The sequence below is a fragment of the Phyllostomus hastatus genome, unplaced genomic scaffold (assembly GCF_019186645.2).
Source record: "Phyllostomus hastatus isolate PE091 unplaced genomic scaffold, TTU_PhHast_1.1 phas_contig_86, whole genome shotgun sequence".
NCBI lineage: Eukaryota > Metazoa > Chordata > Mammalia > Chiroptera > Phyllostomidae > Phyllostomus > Phyllostomus hastatus.
The window spans coordinates 63,505,614-63,528,732 of NW_025333977.1; the positions used below are offsets into that span (position 1 = coordinate 63,505,614).

At 34.7% G+C, this 23,119-nt stretch overlaps 1 protein-coding gene across 2 annotated transcripts in view; it reads left to right on the forward strand.

Annotated features, from left to right (window-relative positions):
- Positions 1 to 23,119, forward strand: part of EPHA3 (EPH receptor A3) — a 338,848-nt gene that overhangs the window by 238,640 nt on the left and 77,089 nt on the right. For both annotated transcript variants that reach the window (XM_045851756.1, XM_045851757.1), the window contains exon 6: positions 20,708 to 20,832. In XM_045851756.1, coding sequence (XP_045707712.1) covers positions 20,708 to 20,832 — 125 coding nt within the window. The remainder of the gene's footprint in view (positions 1 to 20,707; positions 20,833 to 23,119) is intronic.

The window sequence follows — 23,119 nt, forward strand, 5'->3', positions numbered from 1 at the left end:
ATAGAGACAGACTCACATATAGAGAGCAGGCTGACAGCTCTGGGGAAGTTTGGTGGGTGGGGAGGGATGGAGCAAAAAAGGAAAAACAGAAAGAATTCGTGGAAGTATCAATAGTGTTGTAATTTCAGGGGAGGGAGGTGGGTGGAAGTGGATGAGGGGGAATAAATGATTATGGAAAAATTTTTTTTAAAATTTTTAAAAGACTTAAAAATATAGATAATATACAAACATTAACCTTCTGAGAGATAATTTGGTCTTTTAAATTTAATGTCTAATTTAAGGAAAAATTGTGCTCATTCATAATTTCTTCAAGACCACTTTTCAACTGATCTTGGTAGACAAGATAAAACAATATTTTCCCTCATTTTATGTAGGTTGCCTGGAGACAAGCCTGCATATTTCCACATCTTTCTAACATTAGTCTTATATCACAAAACAAAATTTTGTCAGTAATAATTGTGACATGCCCATGTTATTTTAGAATGTTTTCATAGCAGCAACTAGGAACTGAGGAATTAAGAAACAGAGGGTTTATGTGTAAGTACACTGTCTCAATTCCTGTCCTATCAATTCTTTCCCATCTTTTTGTGAAGTTCGCTGGACAGTGGCGTACCAGGCTATCTCCCTGCTGTGGATGAGCCTCTCTCAAAGGGGACTTGCTTATCTCTCTTTCTCTGATTTCTACTGAACTCTAATTTTCACCCACCAAGTGAATTGACAGGAGGTGTTTATTGAGAGATATGTTTTACTTCACTTTCATTCCTAGTCATACTCCCATTTGTGGTATTCTATAACATGTTACCCCAACATAGAACTAAATTGCATTCTGTAAGTCTTTGAGAAGTGTAAAATGGGGAAGGTGTCATTACATGGTTTTATTCATCCTTAGTACAAGCATTTAACTCTAATGGTTATATAGAGTCATTTTAACTAATTATGACAGGTATTATTTATAGTACTAAATATTATAATACATTTATTAAGACAACAAAAGAATGTATTAAAAGTGAATTTTCAAGCCCTGGCTGGCATAGCTCAGTGTATTGAGCGCAGGCTGCAAACCAAAGTGTCGCAGGTTCAATTCCCAGCAAGGGGACATGCCTGGGTTGCAGGCCATAACCCCCAGCAACCGCACATTGATGTTTCTCTCCCTCTCTATCTCCCTCCCTTCCCTCTCTAAAAGTAAATAAATAAAATCTAAAAAAAAAGAGTTTCCAAACTAAAAGCTAATTATTATAATATTCGCACTCCACACACATGCTTACAGAGATGTACATTCATAGAAAAATATTTAGTAAAACATTTTTCAGTTGCTTGGGAAATGACAACTAAGATCACAAAATAGGACAAAGATGTACTAACTAGCCACATTCGAAAGAGAACTGCAAACAGTTAAGGCCAGATATTGAATACATCATGATGGTTTCTGAATGGCTCCCTGCTGTGTGGAGAACTTTCAGAGTCCTCTGAAAAAAGAACCAGTGCTTGCAGAGAGCTGGTGCACAGTCCAAAAGCTGATCTCAGCCCAGAAAACAGTGGAACTCAACTAAACAGTGCAATTGTGAACACATATATACCCACTTTTCCATTTTTCTACTACTGTCATACAGTGTCCCAACATCAGAAAAAAAGAAATGAACGAAAAAGTGCTGAATTTTTTCTTTCTCTCACCCAGGAAATTGCTGTTTAACACTGTGTACACTGGGCATTAATCATGGACAGTGGACAGAAAGCTATGAGATATTCCAGTAATGTCATCAAAGAACAAGGAAGCAAGATTCAACAGATCAGAAAAGCTCTGCTCTCTCTGCTTTCCACTTAAAAAACTTTCATGGCTCTGGTCTGCATTGGGATGTCTGCTTCTTGTTTGGGGCCAGTTGCCATGACACAACTTGGTGTTTCCCTGGGGATCCCTAAGAATGGCCAAGGAATGAAGCACTTCTGCTTCTTTAACCTGAGAATGCAGAGCTTTAAGCATATAACAGGATAAAAAAATAACCATTTGTTTCACAGGGATCACCCTTGCTAAGAGTAAACAGAAAAACAATGGTTTATTGAACAAAAGCAATGCCATTAAACTTCTATATAACACCACACACTATCTTCTCGTCCCACTAAAGTAACTCTAGTATCGTTACTCAAATATTTTATAATATTATCTGTACTACAACTTATGATTCTCAAGAGAGAGCCATCTCAAATTGATGAGGGTATGGTAGGGATATATGTGTGTGCACATTATCTGTGTATAAAAGTGCATTCATTTGTGTCTGTCTGTTTTCCCTAACCTCAGGTCCAATGGATACCAACACTTCCTAGTGGCACTGTTGGCTACTAAATGGGGTTGATACTGTTTAAGTATCTTGAAAATCATAATATAGCTCAAGGTAACCTCAGCTCTCATCAATATCCCAAAGTGTCATCAGAGACCCAATGTGTCTTAGTTTGTATCCTTCCATAGGTAAAGATTGAGATGAGAATTGAAGTACAAGTTGTTCATTGGAAAGGTAATACTAAGAAAGATGTAAGGGAGGGAATATGAAAGGAAGGCAGACAATAAAGGGTGAGATATTGGTCAAATTAACCTGTGGAAAACTGGAATTTAGTTTTGCTTCTGACCAGTAGAGAACATTTCCACCCAAGAGAAGAGAAAGCTTAGGCAGTTATACATTGACTCTCCATCAGTCCTTGACTAAGGGCTGTTTTAAGTATGAGAGCTATCTGAAGGGGTATTAATTCTTAGATCTTCCAGCCTGAAGTACTTGGGCAGAGCTGCCTCTGGTGGCCATAGAAAGCCCTCAGTTAAATACAGCGAGTTGCTGGCAGCTTCAAATAGAAAAGTTACCCCACAATTGTATGTGCCAAAAGGATAATGTTGGGCCAGCAACAAAATATGCCTATTCAATATTCTGAATGGGTTGGAGTATTTGAAACCACATAGTGTTTAGCTGAGGTGATTGGTTCCATACGTACTTAGGGGAACATAGGCTATTAGTAATTTGCAAAAAAAGTCCAACTCTAATGATGAGAATGTTGTCAATCTCCATAAAATCTAGCTCTACACTTGCCTTTTGCACTGTTTTAACCATCACACCTTCCACAGTGCTCTAGCAGGTAGCAGGCACACAAACTCTTCTAGAGTGAAATTATTTTATGATATTTACTTTAATAATAATTATTAAAGAATTAAAGATCTCTGAAAAGCAGTATCTAAAGAGATATTAGTGGCATTATTAATGTAGAAAGATCCTTAGAACCATAACAAGAAGAGCTATAAGACTAGTTAGAATTGTTTCTTTAAAAAATGAAATGCAAAATAATGCTGTCTCAGCTGTCTTTCCAGGGAACTACCTGAATACTTCTTTAGTCTTATTCCAGTAGGATAATAGGAAAAGGTAAAATATGAATTAAGCCCTGGCTGGTGTGGCTCAGTGGATTGACTGCTGGCCTGCCAACCAAGTTATCACTGGTTGGATTCCCAGTCAGGGCACATGCCTGGGTTGTGGGCTGGGAGCCTGATGTGATGTGCAAGAGGCAACCACACATAAAAGTTTCTCTCCCTCTTTCTACCCCCTACCTTGCCCTCTCCCTAGAATAAATAAATAAAATCTTAAAAAATGGTATGGGATTAAATGATAGTCATTAATTTTTTTCATTAGAAAGTTATTATTTTTTCTTATGTAAAATTAAAATAGAAATTATCTCATTTTTTACATTTAAATAGGTTACTGACAGGTGTGAATGGAGGAATTCAAATGAGAGAAGCATGTGAAAATTAATGGGAGCATCACTATTTAATAAATGTTTGGCTGTATTTTTAAATCTGGGTTTCCTTCTTTTGTGAAATCAGAAAAACAATTCTTATTTTTGAAGATTGCTATTAGAATGAACAAAAATTGTGTGACATATAAAACAATCAGTAGTTGAGGAATACATAGGATGTATATATGTATGTGTATGTTATACATAATATATGTGATAGTAAATGTATTATATGTTATGCATACATATAAATATGCCATCCTGTTTGGAATTTTTAAAATTAATACATTCACATTTAAAATTTCATTAGTTTTTCTCTTTAACTATGGGTATATATTTCTGGAGCTGGATTTTGATAATCCATAAGGTTTAAAGAATTTGTTCAAATTTCACAAAATATTTGTCCCCATCAATATTTTCTTATAATTTTATATTCATATTTTAAAGATAAATAATGGAATATATGTATGTAAAAATAGTCTTCTATAATTCATGCTTTCCATCTATATTTGGATTAAAGATGTGTTGACACAAGATTTTAAAGTTTCCAGGAAGGTCAACACTGATTATTCAGATGCCAGTTTTTGCAGGAGTCACTTTTGGGATAGTTTGTCATCAATGTTATTCCTTGTTTCCTTGAATGGACATGGTAGTTAGCAATTTGTAGTCTATAAGGGCCTTTTAATCCATCTTCAAAAGTGACTTTGAACATATGTTATTTTGTTAAATTATACATGTTAACTGAATAAATTCTTTGGTTGCATGTTTTATTTCTACAATCACTTGATTGTTTCCTGCAAAACCCTGCTGACTTTTCATGGAATGTTTTGGAAAATTTTTCTCACAATTTTCCTTCTGTGTCTGCAGTTCTCATAGTCAATTCCCTTATTATAAGCTAAAATGCTGTAGGTTTTGTAACAAGGGCATGGCTTTCTCTTGTTACTTTTCAATCTTTATCCTTGGGTTCAGTTTTTTTCTTTTTTGATTTAATTATCCACCATTTCACTAGAAGCTAGTAGTGAATTAAAGTATTTTCCTCTACATTTAAAAATATTTTAATAAAGATAACACAAACAGTTTATTGATTATGTGTGTTCATCTTTACATTGGATGTTTTATATTAATCACAAATGTTAATGGGATATTTATTCCACACACACCCATTTGCACACTTTATACCTTGTTTAGGACCCAGTGTCTGGTTGTACAAGACTCTTATTTCAGGATCCCCTTTCAGAGGATTAAACTAAGCCATTGCAGTCCAAATTAATTTTATAGTCAGTTATTCCTAAAGGTAACAAAGAATAAAAGTGCCACACTTAGCCATCCAGGAAAGCAAGAATTATTTATGCATAGATACAGACCTGCTTCTTAAAACAGGGTTGAGCCCCTTAGAATGTTACAGGGGTAAGAAGCCCAGTTGTGATTTGAAGAATAGACTGCCAGACTTCTCAGACCAGAAGTTTGCTTCACCTTTAGCATTTCCCTCCTTTTTATATTTTATTTTATTTTATTTTGTTTATTTTTTTTTAGCTAGGTGCACATTGAAGAAAATTTAACTTGGAAAGCATGTTTCTCTAACTAAACCAGAGACTGTGAAATGTGGATAACAATGATACTTGGCTTATCGTTTTTCAGTTTCTGAAGGAATCTGACAGACCAGGCCAGTAATGAGTGGTGTTACATATATAATAGTGTCACACAGACTATATATATTATATATGTATATATTTTATATATGCACATGTATAATATATTATATGTATATTTGCATGTGTGTGCATATTATATGTATAATATAACACGTGCATATTATATATAATATATGTACAGTGTATTATACATATATGCATGGTATATACACATGTATTATACAATATAATAGTGATAAATATTATATGATATGATATATTATACATAAATATTATATTATACACATATATACATATATATTATATACATATACAAGCAAGCCTAACAATAAGAAAAAGAAATAGAAATATGGAACACAAGAAAATGAAACATATGGAACACAGAAAAATGTTAAAAATTACTCAAAGCCATAAAATTAGTTTAACTACCTTTTAATACTCGCAGGCCATGTATACTAACCTATGTTTCAGGTTTTTTAGTGTATGTAACTCTATTGTAATTTTATATCCTATGAAATTCACCATTTTAGAATAGTCTACTGACTATTCAACCATCAGCATAAATCAGTTTTAGAATATTTTATGCCTCCAAGTAGTAATGATTATGAAACTATCACTGCATTTGTAATTCAGCTTTTTAACATAAATTCTAATTTAAGTCTTTATATTAAGTTTACTTTTCATAAAAAGAATTCAATACAAAGTGACAAGTTAGTTCACAAGCTTGCAAATGAGTGTTCATAAGTTTTCCACACCTTAGGTAAAATGTAGTGTCTCCCTATATAATACACAGCTCTGTCTGAGAACTATTACTCATGTACACTTAAGGCAGTTTTCGTTCAGCTCTTAGAAATGTGTATACCCAATGAAATGAAAACAAAACTCTTAAAAGAAGCAAGTACTACTATGTTTGTATCCATATTTTTTAAGCTTTACTATGCCATCTAAAAATGAAAGAGCTTAAGGTTATTTTTTTCTAATGTGCTAAAATGCTTATGGTGCATGTAAAAATTTATTAACTTCTCAAAATTCTAATGTCAATTATGTGGAGTTTACATAATTGCACAAATATACTCTTATATAGATACATTTTTTTTCTTAGTTGCATGGACTTGAGAACTAGAATTTGGTCAAAATTCACAACTGGATAAAATATTTGACAATCATTTAGATAAATTAATTCTGTGCCTGAAACTAAAGAGGACAAGCCACAGGCATCACAGAAGTTGAACAGCAGGTCACCTGCCTCTAAGATCTCCCTTTTCTTTTCTGCATATATTTTTAAGAATCTCTGTCAGGGACAAAATGGTTTTAATACAACCAAATGTTTGCATTTCTTAATTGAGAATTATAGGATGGAGGGAGAGGAGATTTGTTTGGAACAAAATGAGATTGGGAAGCATATCAGTAAATGCAAGCATGAACAAGGCAAATTTTACAGCCAAAATAGAAATTTTGCAGGCATGATTGCTTTTAGAAACTGAGTCTCTGCTGGTGTGCATTTTGTTTGTATAAAAATGCAAATGCACCCATTCCCATCTCATGCATCAGGCAACTGAACTAAAAAAATTAATAAACACAACCTCTTTTTATTACACAATTTGTTAAATTTAGGTAAAATTAGACAATGGGTTTGGTATCCATACTTTGAGGAAAGGTAGTGTGCATGTAAGGATTCAAGTAATTGTCAATTGTCAGAATTTAACTTTTTTCCTACATTACTTAAAAAATTTTAGGTGATATGTTTTGAATTAACTAAAACTATGTGTTATTTAAGAATATATCTATATTACAAAGAAGTTCTTAGCATCAAGGTGAGTGAATCAGATAGCTCTGAGCTAATTAAGAAAATCTAATATCCAAATGTTTGATCAGACTTTGCAGATTTCCTGTTATGTTATTAGAGTTTGGGGCCTTTACCCCCTAAAGGTAGGGATCAGCCTACAGGATTTCTGAAAAAGACTTCCTTCCCTGCTTCCATTAGACTTTACTGCACTTGAGATAGAATTGTTTGGCATACATAAGCTGTATATGCCAGACATGTACAGATCATGTTCAAAGCAGAATTTCTCAACATTTCTTTCTGCCTCCACACATAAGATCAATAATATTTAGATGCAGCATATACTTCTGTGGTGTACATTTATCAAGGGACAATACACTATAAAATTCATGATTCATACAACAGAGAAGAGTAAAGTATCGGTGGCTCACTCACACATGTGATTGCTATAAGGATAATTGTTATTCCTTCAGGAGTAAATCAATTTCTCACTTACCCAGGAAAGTATATAAATGATAGTGAAGTTATCATAAAACCACACTTGAATTCATACAAACACATGCATGTGTAAGATGAGTGTGTGCATGGTGTGTATTTGTATGACTCCAATTTTAATAATCAAGAAATTTATTACTTGTAACACAGAGTCCAACTCATCTTACCAAAACAGTATTTATATATGGTGTTTTGAAGAATGCTGTACTGATATAACTATGATACCATTTCATCCATCATATTTTCTTTTCTCGTAAAAATGAAAGGATTCAGCACTAATGGAACAATATTGTTCACCTTGGACCTCAACAGCATGAAGTAGGAACAGGTCTAGACAAGGACGTTAGCTTATGAGTTAGCATTTCATATCTAAATAATTATGTAATCTGAGTAAAATCATAAGATTAATGAGTAGAAACACAGGAGTCCAACAGATAGTAAGCCTATAAGTGTGAAAATATCTACAGGGTCTGTCTAGAACACATCCAACCATCATTAATATAATAAGAACAGTTTGCACAATATCCCTGTAACCTGGCGGCCAAGGAGAGTGGACTGGAATGAACATGCATGAACAATGAGAACTTCACTGTAATAGTCAGTGGGGGTGGTGGACACCATTGAGTGAGCATGTGTACTGTGTGGCCATCACATTCAAAATGACTGAGCAAATAGAGCATCAAATCTGCATCAGATTTTGCGTTAAGGTTGAACATTCCTCTGTGGAAACTATTCAGATGATTCAGAAGGCTGCAGGTATGGACAACTGGTGATTGGCAGCTTCATCACATGCAGGCATGATTAAGTAAGTTAACTTTAACTAAAAAACCATCTTTGACAAAATATCAAATCACCCAGGTGACTCAGCCACCCACTACAGCCAGATTTGGTGCTCTGCAACTTCTGGCTTTTCTGAAAACTAAATACAACAGGGAAGCTGATGGCAATTGGGAGAACTGTGTGAGGTCCCAAGGTGTCTACTTTGAAGGGGACCGAGGCATCATTGTCCTATGTACAGTGTTGCTTGTATCTTGTATCTTCTTCAATAAATGCTTCTAGTTTTCATATTACATGGCTGGATACCTTGTGGACAGACTGCATATATATATATATATATATTAAATACCCTGATAGGTTAAAATTATGTTTTATCAAAGCTGTTCCAAGCTGAATATGAGTGTGGGTTAAACATCAAAGTGCATCATGGAGGTCTCCAGGTTTCAAGAGAGTGAGACACAAACAAAATTACAGCAAGATTGTGTGTGTGCCAGATATTTTCTTAGGTAGTCCATTAGCTTTGTCAAGAAGAGGTCTTTTACCTACTTAAAGAAAAAGAAAAAACCTCTATATGATATTCTACTACTGTGATTATTATTAAATGTAGGTTTTATTATTATTCAGGTCTGGTGAGGCCAACAGATCAGATGATTAGTATCGAAAACATAGTTTGTTACTTCATGTTCCCAGGAGGAGGAATGCACCACCTTGGAGGGCTACACAGAGGAGCACCAGGGTCAGTTAAGGGAAAGAAGGAGCGAAGAGAAAGCAGGTGGTTTCATAGGAAGGCAAGGCAAGATAAGGTAAACAGGCATAGGATTGGCTTGTTTGAATAATTTGAGTAGACTCTGAGGTACAGGGACAAGCTCTAATTGTCTGGTACCTGCTTTGGGTGACTAGAGCAGAGGAGTAGTGCCTGCTGTAGTGTAAGACCCAGAGAGAGAAAACCCTAGATTGATCTGTTTGCACATGGAAAGCACACTCCTCAGCAAGTCACTGTTATTTTGAAGAATTTGGCAGCCCTGTGGGAGGCAGTCTGTCCCCAGTCAGCAAAGCTCCAGATTCCAGAGCATCAATAATACAGAAAATAAGAAAGGATCATTAATACAGCGACATACTAAGCTCTGAGAGAAAAAGAAAATTGTTTGTCTCCTTCCCATCTATAGTTATAGTTTGCCAATACAAAGTTAACTTTTTAGGCAGGTATATATTTTGTTTAGTTTCTAAATATAACATACAAAATTTTCTTCTTTCTGCCCTGCTTGAGCACAGGACCGAAACAATCTTAAAGCAAAAGCTTTCACACTGGTTTCTTATCAATATCTGGGAGTGGAAGCTGCGTTGATATCAGTCCTCTTCAGTGATAAAAGTGTATTTAAAGTGTAATCTCTCTACTCCTGCAGCTAATTAGTTGGCAGGATCTCCACAGAGAATGACACCAGGATTTAGAAGTAATTCCGTGGGCCTGGTAAGTGGTAGCTTTACCACTAAATGACTGGGAACAGAGCTATTATCTCAGCAACTCTTTAAAACCAACCAACAAAGTGCTCCCTTGATACTTATGTACCCATGTGACTCCATGCCACTATGCTGTACACCTGAAACCAATACAAAATAATATTAAAAATATACTGTATTTGAAAAGAAAAAATTAAAACCAACTAACAAAAAATGACAACATGGTAAGCCTTGTTGTACTCTGAAAAAACATGCCCTGCGTGCATCTGGGCTTGGCCTGTGTCATCTTTTCCCACCAGGTTTCCATTAGCTGCAGTGATAAGCTACTCCTCTCAAGATCTGAAAACAGCTATGCTACAACAGTATTGCCTATGCTTAAAATTGTGTAAAATATTATCTGAAGTTGCCCACAATTTCATATTTAATTATTTAAGTTTTGATGATCGACCCTGGCTTCAACTGTTACATTCTGTTGTCTTTGTTTTTATGGAAACTACTGAATTAAGACAACAGGTGGATCATATTGTTTGTGAATGAGGGAGAGTAAAATCCCAACAGAGCAAATTTTTTTCAACATAGTAACTAGGAGTAACTCACCCAAGGAGAACTCTGAAAGCACTGCTTAGACACACTGTTACTCACACAGCCAGGTTGTATCAGCTATTTAGGGAATTTTCTGCTATTTAGACACTTTATGAGGTGAGGAATTTCTCAAACAACTTTGGCTCTCTGGGAGGGAAGATTCTATTTTTGCCATGTGTATTGTTTATATTATCTTTGTATTGCATTTTTCTAAATTTAGTCTCAGGCAAATACTTAGAAGTATGAAGCATATACTTTCAGAAATAAAGACTTGAATGTTTTAAAATAAGGCACACATAACTAACTATTTGTCTAAGAATTTTGAGAATACTTTATGTTTCATCTGTAAATGATAAAAAGAAAATGCCTTATACAAGGGTGAGCAAAAGTAAGTTTACAGTTGTGAATATGCAAAACACAGAGTTTATTCCTGTATTATCTATTATTGTATTAACTTCCATGTGAATAACTATAAACCTACTTTTGTCTCATTCTGTATGTGTTTGAATTTGAGTGTCTTATATTAAGAGTAAAAGAAAACCAGACCCTCCAGCAGCATCATATCATCTGTAGAAAGAAAGAACATTAGGCTAAACCCACTCAAATACTTAGATGATTAATCAGCTGTCACCCTCACTGCCTGTGAGAGTGAGGACATGCTAAGAGCATTTATGGTCCTACAAAGGAACAAGCGAGAGAAAAATATTGTGGAATGACTCAGCAAATCCAAGGAACCTTATTTTTTTTTCTAAAATGTACCAATGCTGTGCATGTATATAACCTCTTTAGGATTCCTAATAGTTTATGATAGGTTTGCTATTATACTGCACTTTTCAAAGACAAATAATTAAGAAAAAACTTTATTTCTTCTTAGTTTATTCCTGCCTATTTACATTATTTCTTATTTTAGAGATTAATCAACTCCTAGTTGACAAGTCTATAAAATAGTTATTTGTCAATATTGACCTATTTTACATGAAGCATTATATTTAGAAGCCTATGATAATTATCCCCATAGAGTTTTAAAGCTGTATCACATATGTGAACTAAGAAAATATATATCAGTCTCTACCCCTGATTCCTAGCACAGAACTCCTGAAGTCCTTGTAATTTCCTAAGTGATAAAAACACTAGGTACCTCTTTTGTTCTAATAACTATTTTTTGAGCCTGGTTCCTGACACAGAGCTCCAAAAGCCCTTATAATTTCCTGGGTGAGAGAAACAGCTTTTTTAAAATGAGGATATTCTGGGTGGGTTCTTGGATGGCTCTCAACTGAGGGCTGGTCATCTGAAAGACCAAGTTATGATTAGAAACTTGGAGTTTTCAGCAACCTACTTCTCATTCTCTTGAGAAAAGAGGGGGCATATATGATGAAGCCTCCATAAGAGTCTGACAGTAGTAGGTTTCATGAGCATCTGAGTCCTTGAACACACACATACGGGGAAGGCGATGCCCACCAACTCCCTAGAAATGAATGCTGCTGCCCTGTGACCTCCTAGACCTTGTGTTGTGTGCCACTTCTTCTGGCTGTTCATCTGTATTCTTTATATCATCCTTTATTAAACTGGTAAGTGAAAGTTAATGATTCTCTGAGTTCTGTGATTTGCTTTAGCAAATTAATCAAACCCAAGAAGGGGGTTATGGCAACCGCCTATTTGTAACCAAAGTAGACAGAAATTATGAGTAACCTGGGACCTACTAGTTGGGTTGGCATCTGAAGTTTGGCATCCCAAGAGACTAAACCCTTTTCTGATAGTCTCAGAAATTAGTTCAATTGTAGGACATCCAGCTGGTGTCACAGAATGGCTTGGTGTGGGGGAGAAAACACACATTTGGTGACCATACATGTTAGAAGTGTGGAGTAAAATGGTAGTAATGTGTGAGTAAAGGAGCTACACAGGCAGGAAGAACAAGATTTTTTAACAACATATTTGAAGATGGTTCTATTCATTGAGGGTATTGGATTATATTAAAAGAAGAAAAGCTTAATGCTAAAAAAATAAGAAATGTCAAGCACAATTCAAAGAGTAAAAAGCAGGCTCTCGTCTTGATAAATCTATGCAATAAACACTTATGAAATGAACTCTTCTTTCATCATGACTGTTTTTTTTTCTTCTTTTATTTTCCACTCAGCTCTGTGCTGAGTGGGAAAGAGATGAAAATTATAACTGCATTCTCCACTTTTTAAAATACTCTGGAGTCTTCAAATTTTAATAATTAACATTTTAGACTTTTCTAGAAAATTAGAATTCAGAAACTTACATCAAAATTTATTTTTGCTGTATATATCTTAAAATATTTTTCTCCCACCATTATTGATTTGGTTGAGAAAATTACTTTTTACTATAGAAAATGAATGGCAATTTTATTAAAAGTAGTCTCTCTGCTAAACATATTATAATATTCATTTTGGTTTGTATTTTATTATTTTAATATCAGAAGGTAAATAGAATTTATCTTTCAGAGGAACTAACCACAAAATACATTGTATGTTTTATTACAAAGTTAACCAAAGCGCATAACAAAATACATGTAAGTTTGGCACTATGCTAGGCATCAAATACTCTGAGGGACTTACAGTCTAGTGGGAAGACATACTGGTGAGCAGACAATACAATTACAATACAATGCAGTAAGCTAAATAATAAGAAAATGGACAACTGTACTCTATATCAGAAAAGAGAAACTAGCTGATTAACTATTTCCTAAGGGGCTCAGAAAAAATTCAATGGAGGAATTATATTAGCGATATTTCCAAGAATAATGAATAAACAAGATATTTCCTGTACAAAAGGAGGAGATGGAGTATTCCAGACAGGCAGTATACAGTAAGCACATCACAGAAAAATGACCAAATGAATTGTCTTTACAACTTTAGCTTTGAAATGAGAGCAAAAACTGATAAAGCTGGTCAGTATTTTTTCAGTATTATCAGAAGTCTTAAGTAATGATGTAATGAATTTTAAATTATGTATTCTATTATGGTTCAGAATTTTCTAAATTTTGTGATCTTAAGAGTTTTCCAATTACAGTTTCTTAAATATAATGAATGGTTCTGAGACTTTTCCTTGGAAGTGTATGTTCTAGTTAACAAGTATAGAAAAACCGATTTGAAATGATATTTTAAAAGAAGGAAGGCTTCATGTTTTGTTTACTTCATAAAATGATAAACAATCAAAATGTGTAGAAAGTTGAAATTCTTGATAGATTGACATGAAAAAGACAATATGCAAACACACCAAAAATGGCACAGCTTTGAACTAAGACAAGGATGGAAAGCTAGAAAGAAAGTTCATCAGCTTTTTGATGTTGGAGCTGATTGGTATGCAAGGTTGCTGATGAGGGAGAAGATATAAAGAATAACAATTCTGAAATTCAAAGTGAGTAACTGTAAACATGGTAAGTCTTGGAACCCAAATAGGAAATGCTAGAGAATGACAAGTTGGGGAAATCTGAGTAGGGGTGATGAGATGAGAACATTAAGCTGTGAAAGATTATGATGATTAAAACCCAACAGTGTTTCTATATTTAACAGAAGCATCCACTTCTGAAAAAAACTGGGGAAATATTCTTAAATGGACACTGTAATGAATAGTAGAAATTTTTTTTAAAAATAAGGGACAAATGCTTTTAAATGCATGTCTGATTCAAAGGAATAATCTTTCAACCATTTAAAGCATGATAGTTTCCCATGGAGATAATTTTTAAAAGCTTTGGCTGACTTAGAAAAGAAATACTGAACCCTTTTTGTTATTACTTTAACTTGTTCAATCTCTAAACCACAGAGATACCTCAGAGGTTCATCAGAAATTCCCAAACCCAGAAAGAAAAAAGTCCCAATAAAAACAACAAACCAAACCAAATCCTGTAGGAGTTGAATTGTGAAGTTTCGACTTCCTAATGTTAAAGATGGGTCATATTTTAGTTGCAGAATAATGGTAAATGTAGGTTAAAAACATCCTAGAGAGAATAATGAATCCTTTCCATGTCTATTAGTGGATTTGGCCTGCACAAAGACAAAGTGTGGTACTAATACAAATTATGAACTACACAAACCCTATCTCCAACCCAATCACTTTACATAGAATATTTTTAGCCTAACTTTTTTGCCTCTCATTACAATTCGTTTTTCTATTATTTCGTTATATGCAGCCAACATCTCAGGTTACACTGACAAGGAGAAACTCTTGCCCTTCCTTTGTAAATAACTGGGGTTCTATTATTAACTGCTGAGGGTTATACCTCTCCGTAGTTCTGCCTTTCGGACCAGTGATTGCATGATTCCAATTCATGAGGCTGCCACAGCAATGGCCTTGACCTAAAAAGGAAACAGTAAATAATTTAATGTTTGGTCCTAGAAAGTTATGTCTGCTTAGAACAGAAATTAAAAACCATTTTGATGTAGTTTTTGTGAAACACATGCTACTAGATAACATAGTGTGAAACTATCTATCTAGTCCTATGTTATAACTAAAGAAAACATTTTTTTTCTTTTTTATCCCCACCAGAGGACATGTTTACTGACCTTAGAGAGAGGGGAAGCAAGGGAGAGAAAGAAGGAGAAATACATCAATGCATTCCATTGCCTTTTGGATGCACCCTGACTGGGGACTGAACCTGCAACCTGGGCATGTGCTCTGACTGGGAATTGAACCCATGACCCATACAGGGTGAAGCTCTAATCAACCAAACCACACCAGTCAGGACATGACTAAAGACAAGTTTTAAAGAAAAATGAATTAAAAGTCTTGAGTATGTAGTGTGACATCACATGTTAAGAGTTATTTTAATACTTGGAGTGTTCATTCAGTACTCTCCATGAGTTTAATTTAGGAAAGCTTCATGGAGGATGATTAACCACCATGTGATTTATGAACCTCCCTAACCTTCACTATTTCCTTTCTAACTTTCACTTTTTTTCTCCTGTATTTGTATTCTATTAAGAAATATTTCAGTTCTGGCCAGTGTGACTCAGTTGGTTGGAGCATTGTTCTGTACACTGAAAGGTCATGGGTATGATGCCAGTCAGGACACCTCCCAGTTAGTGCATGTACAAGAGGAAACCAGTCGATGTTTCTCTCCCTCTCTCTCTCCTTCCCTTCCACGCTCTCTAAAATCATTAAACATGTATTTCAGTTAAAATATCATACATCCAACTTTACCAAGTATATTATGTTTCCTTTATGTATTTTCCAAAGACAATATATGTCTGATTTTACCTAGAAGAGCAAATGCTAAGAATCAAGTACTTGGCCCTGTGATTCAGGAGGTTGAGCCTGGGGACCTTGACTGCTTGTTTGGATGCTCCGAGAAAACTACAAGGAGCACTGGATGGAGCAGACAGCCTTCATTACTCACATTTCAGGGGGCACTTACAGCAGCAGATTGGGAAGCAGGACTCCACCGCCCTGATTTCCAGATGTTTTAAGGGGTCCTGGCAAAGGGGGCACTGTCTTGCATGTGACTTTAAACTACATGACCTCAGTGTGTATATGCAGAAGAAAAAGGTCAAGAAGCAGTCACACAGGACAAGAGGTTGCTCCCAAATGGAGATGCGGAGGGAATTAGAATCCATTTCCAAAGCAATATATACACTTTCCTTCTGGCCGGGCACCTTCCACCCAGCCTTCCATGGTGGGGTTTGGAAGAGCCGTGTCAGGCATGATCCCACAGTTCCCTATTAAATTCCAGTCAATACAACAAAAATGAATATTACACACCAGCACATTTTTAAAGAGGGCTATTATATTCCTAAAAATAATTATCTTCCTATTATTTTAATTTTTCTCATTACCAGTTTATTTTTTCCCATTTGCTAAACTCCATAAATATCTAGGCCATTTTTGTAACATCTTATTGTGTTATCAACTTCTTCTTCTTAATAAGAGAATCATTTGTATTATATAAGGTATGGAAAGAGGACCCAGATTAAAATTCTTAATCCTGGGATATCAGAGTGTTTGCCAGTAATTGTACTTTCAGCTTATACACCAGCAAGTTGCCAGGGAAAACCCGTGCCACCTCCCCCTCCAATATCTCCTGCAAAATAAATTTTCACTAGTTCCAAGCATTTCTCTAGTCTTAAGACTGATTTCTTTTTCATTCCACATAACTATTATTCACCATTCTTTTAGGTCACAAATTTAAAAAATAAAATAGAAATGAGGATAAAATAAATTCCAGCTATTTTATGATATACATTGTAATACCATGTTCTTTTATACTAAAAGCAATAAATTTAAGAAATTTGTATGAATTTTGAAAGTTAGCACATTGAAAAATCATTTTAATACCTGAAAAATAACTAAAGAAAACATAATCCACTTTTTTAAATAATATTATAAATTTATTACACAATATGAGGAAGTATGGATAAATTCTACTTCACGATATGACTTTAAAAAGTGTTTTAGAAAAGTTTTTAGAGAACATGGATACAGTGGAGTGCCCATTAAATTTGTCTCTTTCTGCAGTGTCTTCTATGTCTTAAAATTATTTATTAGGGGAGAGAAAAACAATTTATTTTAATTATTTATTAATATTAAAATATTGATGAGCATTACCCAAATGTAACGGGATTCCAGCTGGTGCACTGGAGGGAAACTGCTGAAATGCAGCCAAGTGAGGGGCATATATTAAAAGAGCAGAACAAATGACTTAACAGGGTCCTAAAAGCAGCAATCAGAAAAGGTTCATTTAACTTAGAGATGACACAAGCTTCAAGCAATTGCCTCTACTTAAGTAAGTGTGGAATTACAAAAGGCTATTTATTACAGTCCAACAGGGCTCTGCAGTTTGCTCAAAGACCTTTGAAGAATTTCAACAGTTATAAAGTCTTGCTCAGTGCAGAAGCAGTAAAATTTGGGCATATCCCCAAAACAGCCTGCAAAGCTTTCATGAAAAAGTTAATAAAATCCTCACTCCAATTGTTCTTTGAAATGGATTATTTTCTCTTTTGCTTTAAGGAGAGATGCTATGCCTTGTAATTTTCAAAGTTTCTTTGAAAACATATTTGAACTGTTAAGGAAAATAAAACAGTTTCAGGGTGATAGAGAATGAATGCAGGGTCTCCACATGTTTATTGGGAAAGTTTTCCAACATTCAGCTTCTTGGAAATGCTCTGTAAGCATGCCTTAGTTACTCTATAATGGGTTTACTCCAGCTGGAAAATTAGTGAAGTTTCTCCAGTTTTTGTAACAAAAGCAAAATTTGGTTCCAATTATATTGGGGCAGAGTTATTTCTCTTTTTTTAAAGATTTTATTTATTTATTTTTAGATAGGGAAGGGAGGGAGAAAGAGAGAGAGAGACAAACATCAATGTGCGGTTGCTGAGGGTCATGGCCTGCAACCCAGGCATGTACCCTGGCTGGGAATCGAACCTGTGACACATTGGTTTGTAGCCCATGCTCAATCCACTGAGCTATGCCAGCCAGGGCTGGTTTTTTTCTATTAGCAATTGGAAAATTGATTTTTTAAAGTATTAGGGTAAATAAAAAATAGTTTTCAATAATTTAACAAATGTGTTATTTATGATTCAGTGATATGTGTGTAAGTATTATGTTTATAAAATTTCAACTAAATAAACCCAAAGTAAATTACCCATTGCTTAGAATCAGGTTCAGAGCTGCAAACCACCACAGGGAGAGGGATGGGGATGCTCTGAAGCCTTTTTGGGTACAACTCAATGATATGGAATAAAATAAAAGCAAACATGAATAGTAAAAGATGTGTCACAAAAGGATATTAAGCGCTGCCCTAGCCAGTGTGGATCAGTTGGTTGGAGTATTGTCCAGTAAACCAAAACGTTGCAGGTTCAATTCCTGCAGGGCACACGCTTAGGCTGCGTGTTCAGTCCCTGGTCCAGGTGCCTATGAGAGACGACCAATCAATGTTTCTCTCTTGTATCATTTTTTTTCTTTTCATCCATACCTTTCTTTCTAAAAAATCAATAAGCATGTCCTCTCATGAGAATAAAAAAGAGGATGTTAATTGCTAATGGAAGCAAGTGGTAAATAACAAAATAAATTTACTTTTCCATCAGAAAAACAAGACCAACATTTTTCCTTGACAAAAGGTTAGGTAATCATTCCCAGACCAATCAATCAAAGTAATGATGCTTTAATTACAAAAGAGTTAATAAGAAGATTTTCCATATAACAAAAATAGAAAATTTATTGCAATAGATTCTTCATTTAAGTTTACATTTTCCAATAAATAGTCACAAGGCAAGCTTAGTGAAACTGTTTTTAATAGAATAAAAATTCTTCTATTAAAGAATTTAATAGAAAGGTATTTATAAACCAGAACGATTTATTTATTTCTCTATTAATTATTTTGTATTGTTGTTCAAGTATAGTTGTCTCCATTTTCTCCTCACCACTCCCCCATCACCACAGCCATCTCCCCTTCCCACGCTCAGTCTTACCCTTGTTTGGCTTTGTCCATGTGTCCTTTATATAAGTTCCTTCACAGCACTTCCCCCTTTTCGTCCCATTATCCCCTCCCATCTCCCCTCTGGTTATTGTCAGTTTGTTCTTAATTTCAGGTTAGATTTTCAGGTCTCTGGTTAGATTTTGCTTTCTTGTTTGTTTTGTTGATTTGGTTCCACTTATAGGTGAGATTATACGGTATTTCTCTTTCACCGACTGGTTTATTTCACTTAGAACAATGCTTTCCAGTTCCATCCATGCTGTCACAAAGGGTAGGAGTTCCTCCTTTCTTTCTGCTGCACAGTATTCCATCATGTAAATGTACCATAGGTTTTTGATCCATTCATTTATGGATGGGCACTTAGGTTGCTTCCAGCACTTGGCTATTGTAACTTGTGCTGCTGTGAACATTGGGGTCCATAGGTTCTTTTGGATTCATGTTTCAGGGTTCTTAGGCTATAGCCCCAGAAGTGGAATTGCCAGGTCAAAAGGCAGATCCATTTTTAGTTTTCTGAGGAAATTCCATACTGTTTTCCACAGTGGCTGCACCAGACCAGAACAATTTAAATGAGAGGTTGGATAGACAAAAGTTGGCATGTGATAATCATAGAAATATCAGATCAATAAATCTGCTTGCTTTTGTGGAAAACACAAAATACACAGCTCTAATCTAATAATCATTGATTTCAGGAAAATTTATAAGAAAATAGGTCCTTTAGCAATGAAAAGAATTCAACAGTTAATACACCCAAGAAGTCTTGATTTTATTCATACTTGTAATTTATTTTGTTGCATTCCATTAAGGCAGAATGCCACTGAACCTCATGTGGAATATTTCAGTTGGCCAGTGGACCAAGACTGAGATTTGAAACCAGAAGTGAATTGACGAAGAGTATACATTTATATTTTTAATGGAAGGACTTGAAGTAGGATATCACTTAATATATATTTAATCTTCCATTAAAAATGAAGGTGACCCTATGATATCTGATCCAAATGGATGCTCTTTTATTCATATTCATATTCTGGATAATACATAATGATACATAACAAATAATTGAGTCACCTGCCAATAAGATACTTAACAATATAGCTTGAGAATTATGGTATAAACAGCAGTCATTTCCTTGGTAGTTATTTTTAAATATTTTTTAAAGAAATAAAACATGTAAAAGCAAAAGATCCTTACAGTTTCCTGATACATACTTTAATTCATGAGATATTTTTTCAGAAGTGAAGATATGTCCTAAATCCTATCTATTTTGGAGTGCACTAAATACTATTATTACCTATAGATACCATGGGACTCCTTGTGTGTAATAGATTCCAGCCCTGTTACAAAGTTGCATATGAAAATGTTATCAATGAGCTGAGGAATCTGGCATTAATAACTTTGCAACATTATAACAAATAGGTAGTCCTGATGTTTTGTTCGTATTTTAATATATCAAATATATTTCATTGCTTACATTAGAGTAGCATATTGAAAACATCTGCTCACTTGCCACTATTCCACCAGCAGCTGAAAATCTCAGCTCATTTTCCATAGGCCTGTATGTACCAGGGCTATAATCCAGCTGCTGAGGCTTGATATGGGGCCAGATTAATACTCAAGAGCCTTTGAAATGGAAATAGTGCTTTCTTGCCAAAGATTAGAACAATGATAGACTCCATTTGCTGCTCCCTTCGCTGTCTGCTCTTCTTTACCACCCTTCAAAACCTGATTAATTTGTTCCCTCCTATGATCCCTTCCACCCTCTCTTTACAGCTCCATCACCTGTCATGACAATTAAGAAGGACCGGTCATCCAGAAACAGCATCTCTTTATCCTGGCAAGAACCCGAACACCCAAATGGGATCATATTGGACTACGAGGTCAAATACTATGAAAAGGTGGGGAGACCATATGATAGGGTTGGGTTGTGTAAGTAAAGAGGTTACCTCCTCATGAGCTGTGTTCTTGCAAAGACATGAATGGCATTGCTAGGAAGTGGTAGTGCTTTGTTTAAATCTGTGATGTGTGATACTTTTGATTTATAAGTAAAGAAGGGTTTAGATATTATAGTGTAGAGTATCCCCCATTCTATATCAATGAGCCACAGCAGAGATGTCACTATCAAATTTAAGCCATCTAGTGATGCTAGTAGAAATGACACTCATGTCTTTTTACATAAAGACCTATGCCATACCAACTATTTCATAGTGATTCCTTAGCTGGTAACCCATTGATGAATTTTCCTTAGTTCATTGCCTTAAAGCATCATTACTTGACCTTCCCATTCACATGAATTTTATTTAATATGATGGGAACATTGAACTAATAACAAAATCCCTGTATTATTATTATTGAACTGATGGAGAAAAATTTTCTTGACCTTGCACAAGGAAAGTTAGAGCATGGGAGTGGGTGTATAAGTCTACTTCACATTATAAAATTGTAGCTCAGTAACAAAATTATAAAAAGCAGTTAGATGGTTATTTATAAGTAGAATTTAGGCCATGATATTTCATTATTGAATAGTACTTATTTCTCCCCAGTTGTAAATTACAGTGAGGTTTGAAAGCTAGGTGGATTCAAAATTTATCATCAGAGCTCAATGCTTTTATAGTGATTAATGTGAACAAAACATATCTATGTATTTCTTGCAGTTTGTAAAGTTTGCAAAGCAAATTAAAAATAAATTGTGCATTATATAGTATTTTGTGATTAAAGAACACTTCTTCATACATTATTCAATTTAGAGTGACCTGATAACACTGTGAAAGTGGGCAAATATGCTATATTTGCAAATAAGAGAACCGCACTGGAAGTCAGTGAAGCTGCTTGAATCTCGCAGTCTCACTGCTAATGAATGTGAGGTCTTTGTTTGGAATCCCAGCAGCCACAACTTCTCACTATGTGTGTTCTCTTTGCATTACCTACCTCCTTCTACATGACAGTGGGTCGTTAGAAACCTGAGACTTGTTGGCATGATCAATTGCAGGGAAGGCAAAATATATGAACATTTCTTTGCAAATGTAGGCATTTTCTTTACTGAAGTTAATGTATTTCACAAGTATGATGCCATTTTTCCTTAGCCCTCCCCCCCACAGAAAACGATATATCTCTTCCATTAAAAGGAAGTGAGGCCTAATGAACTTCATTGTGCTAAATCATAGTTTAAATGAGTTATCTCATAACTTTCAGTGATCCTGTACAGTGCTGTCCAATACTCATCCAATCACGATCTTCTATTTTTAAACGTGTGACAAGATAGCTTGTGAAGACACAAGAATCCATGTTACAGATGATGCAACAAAAAAGAAAATTAATGATGTGCCTCAGTTCAGATGGAGTAGCAGAACAACAAAGCACTCAACCTTTAGATCTACGGGGCTGTTTAAAAAACATAATGAATCTACATTTTTATCTTTTTCAAATATAAAAAAATATTCTGAACTTACTTTAAATTCCACAGCAAATCACAATATGTTAGATTATTTTTAAGCAATATTAACCAGTGCATGAAAAAAATGGATGAATCTATTTATTTTTCCCTAGACATTTTAATATTTGATACATATATGTGATATTATTATATATAGGTATTATCATACATAAATTTTGAAATTATTTCCCTATATATGATGCTTATAAATAATGTTTTACTAGATTCCAAGCTCTAAGAGGGTTAGCTAAATATATTTTTAACAAATAAATAATTTGTCTATAAATTAAATATATTTTGACCCTTGTCATTATTAAATGTATCAACTCCAAGTCTATCTAAAACATAACCAGCATCTCTAACGAAAAAGTAAGTGTGACTTACCACCTTATTTCTGCAGTGATCTGTCTAGTGTTGGCTGACTGCTCTGTATTACCTACTCTAGACCCCACTCCACATACAGAAACATTTCTCCATTGCTCAAACACAGGATGCCCATAAAGTGCTCAGTTCATATTAATATATGTTAGAGAGAAAATGTGATTCTATTTAATCCAATTTTTTGTGAAAAAGCTTGACACAAGAAGACTTTACTATTAATGTGTAGTGTGAATTCCCTAATGCACAATGTGAATCTCCTACAGGAGATCTTTTTTGAGAAATATTTCTAGACTTTCATCTGGAGATTTTTGTTTCTATTAAACCATTGTGACTTCAATTCAATGAAAGTACAGTATAACTCAGTTGGTTCT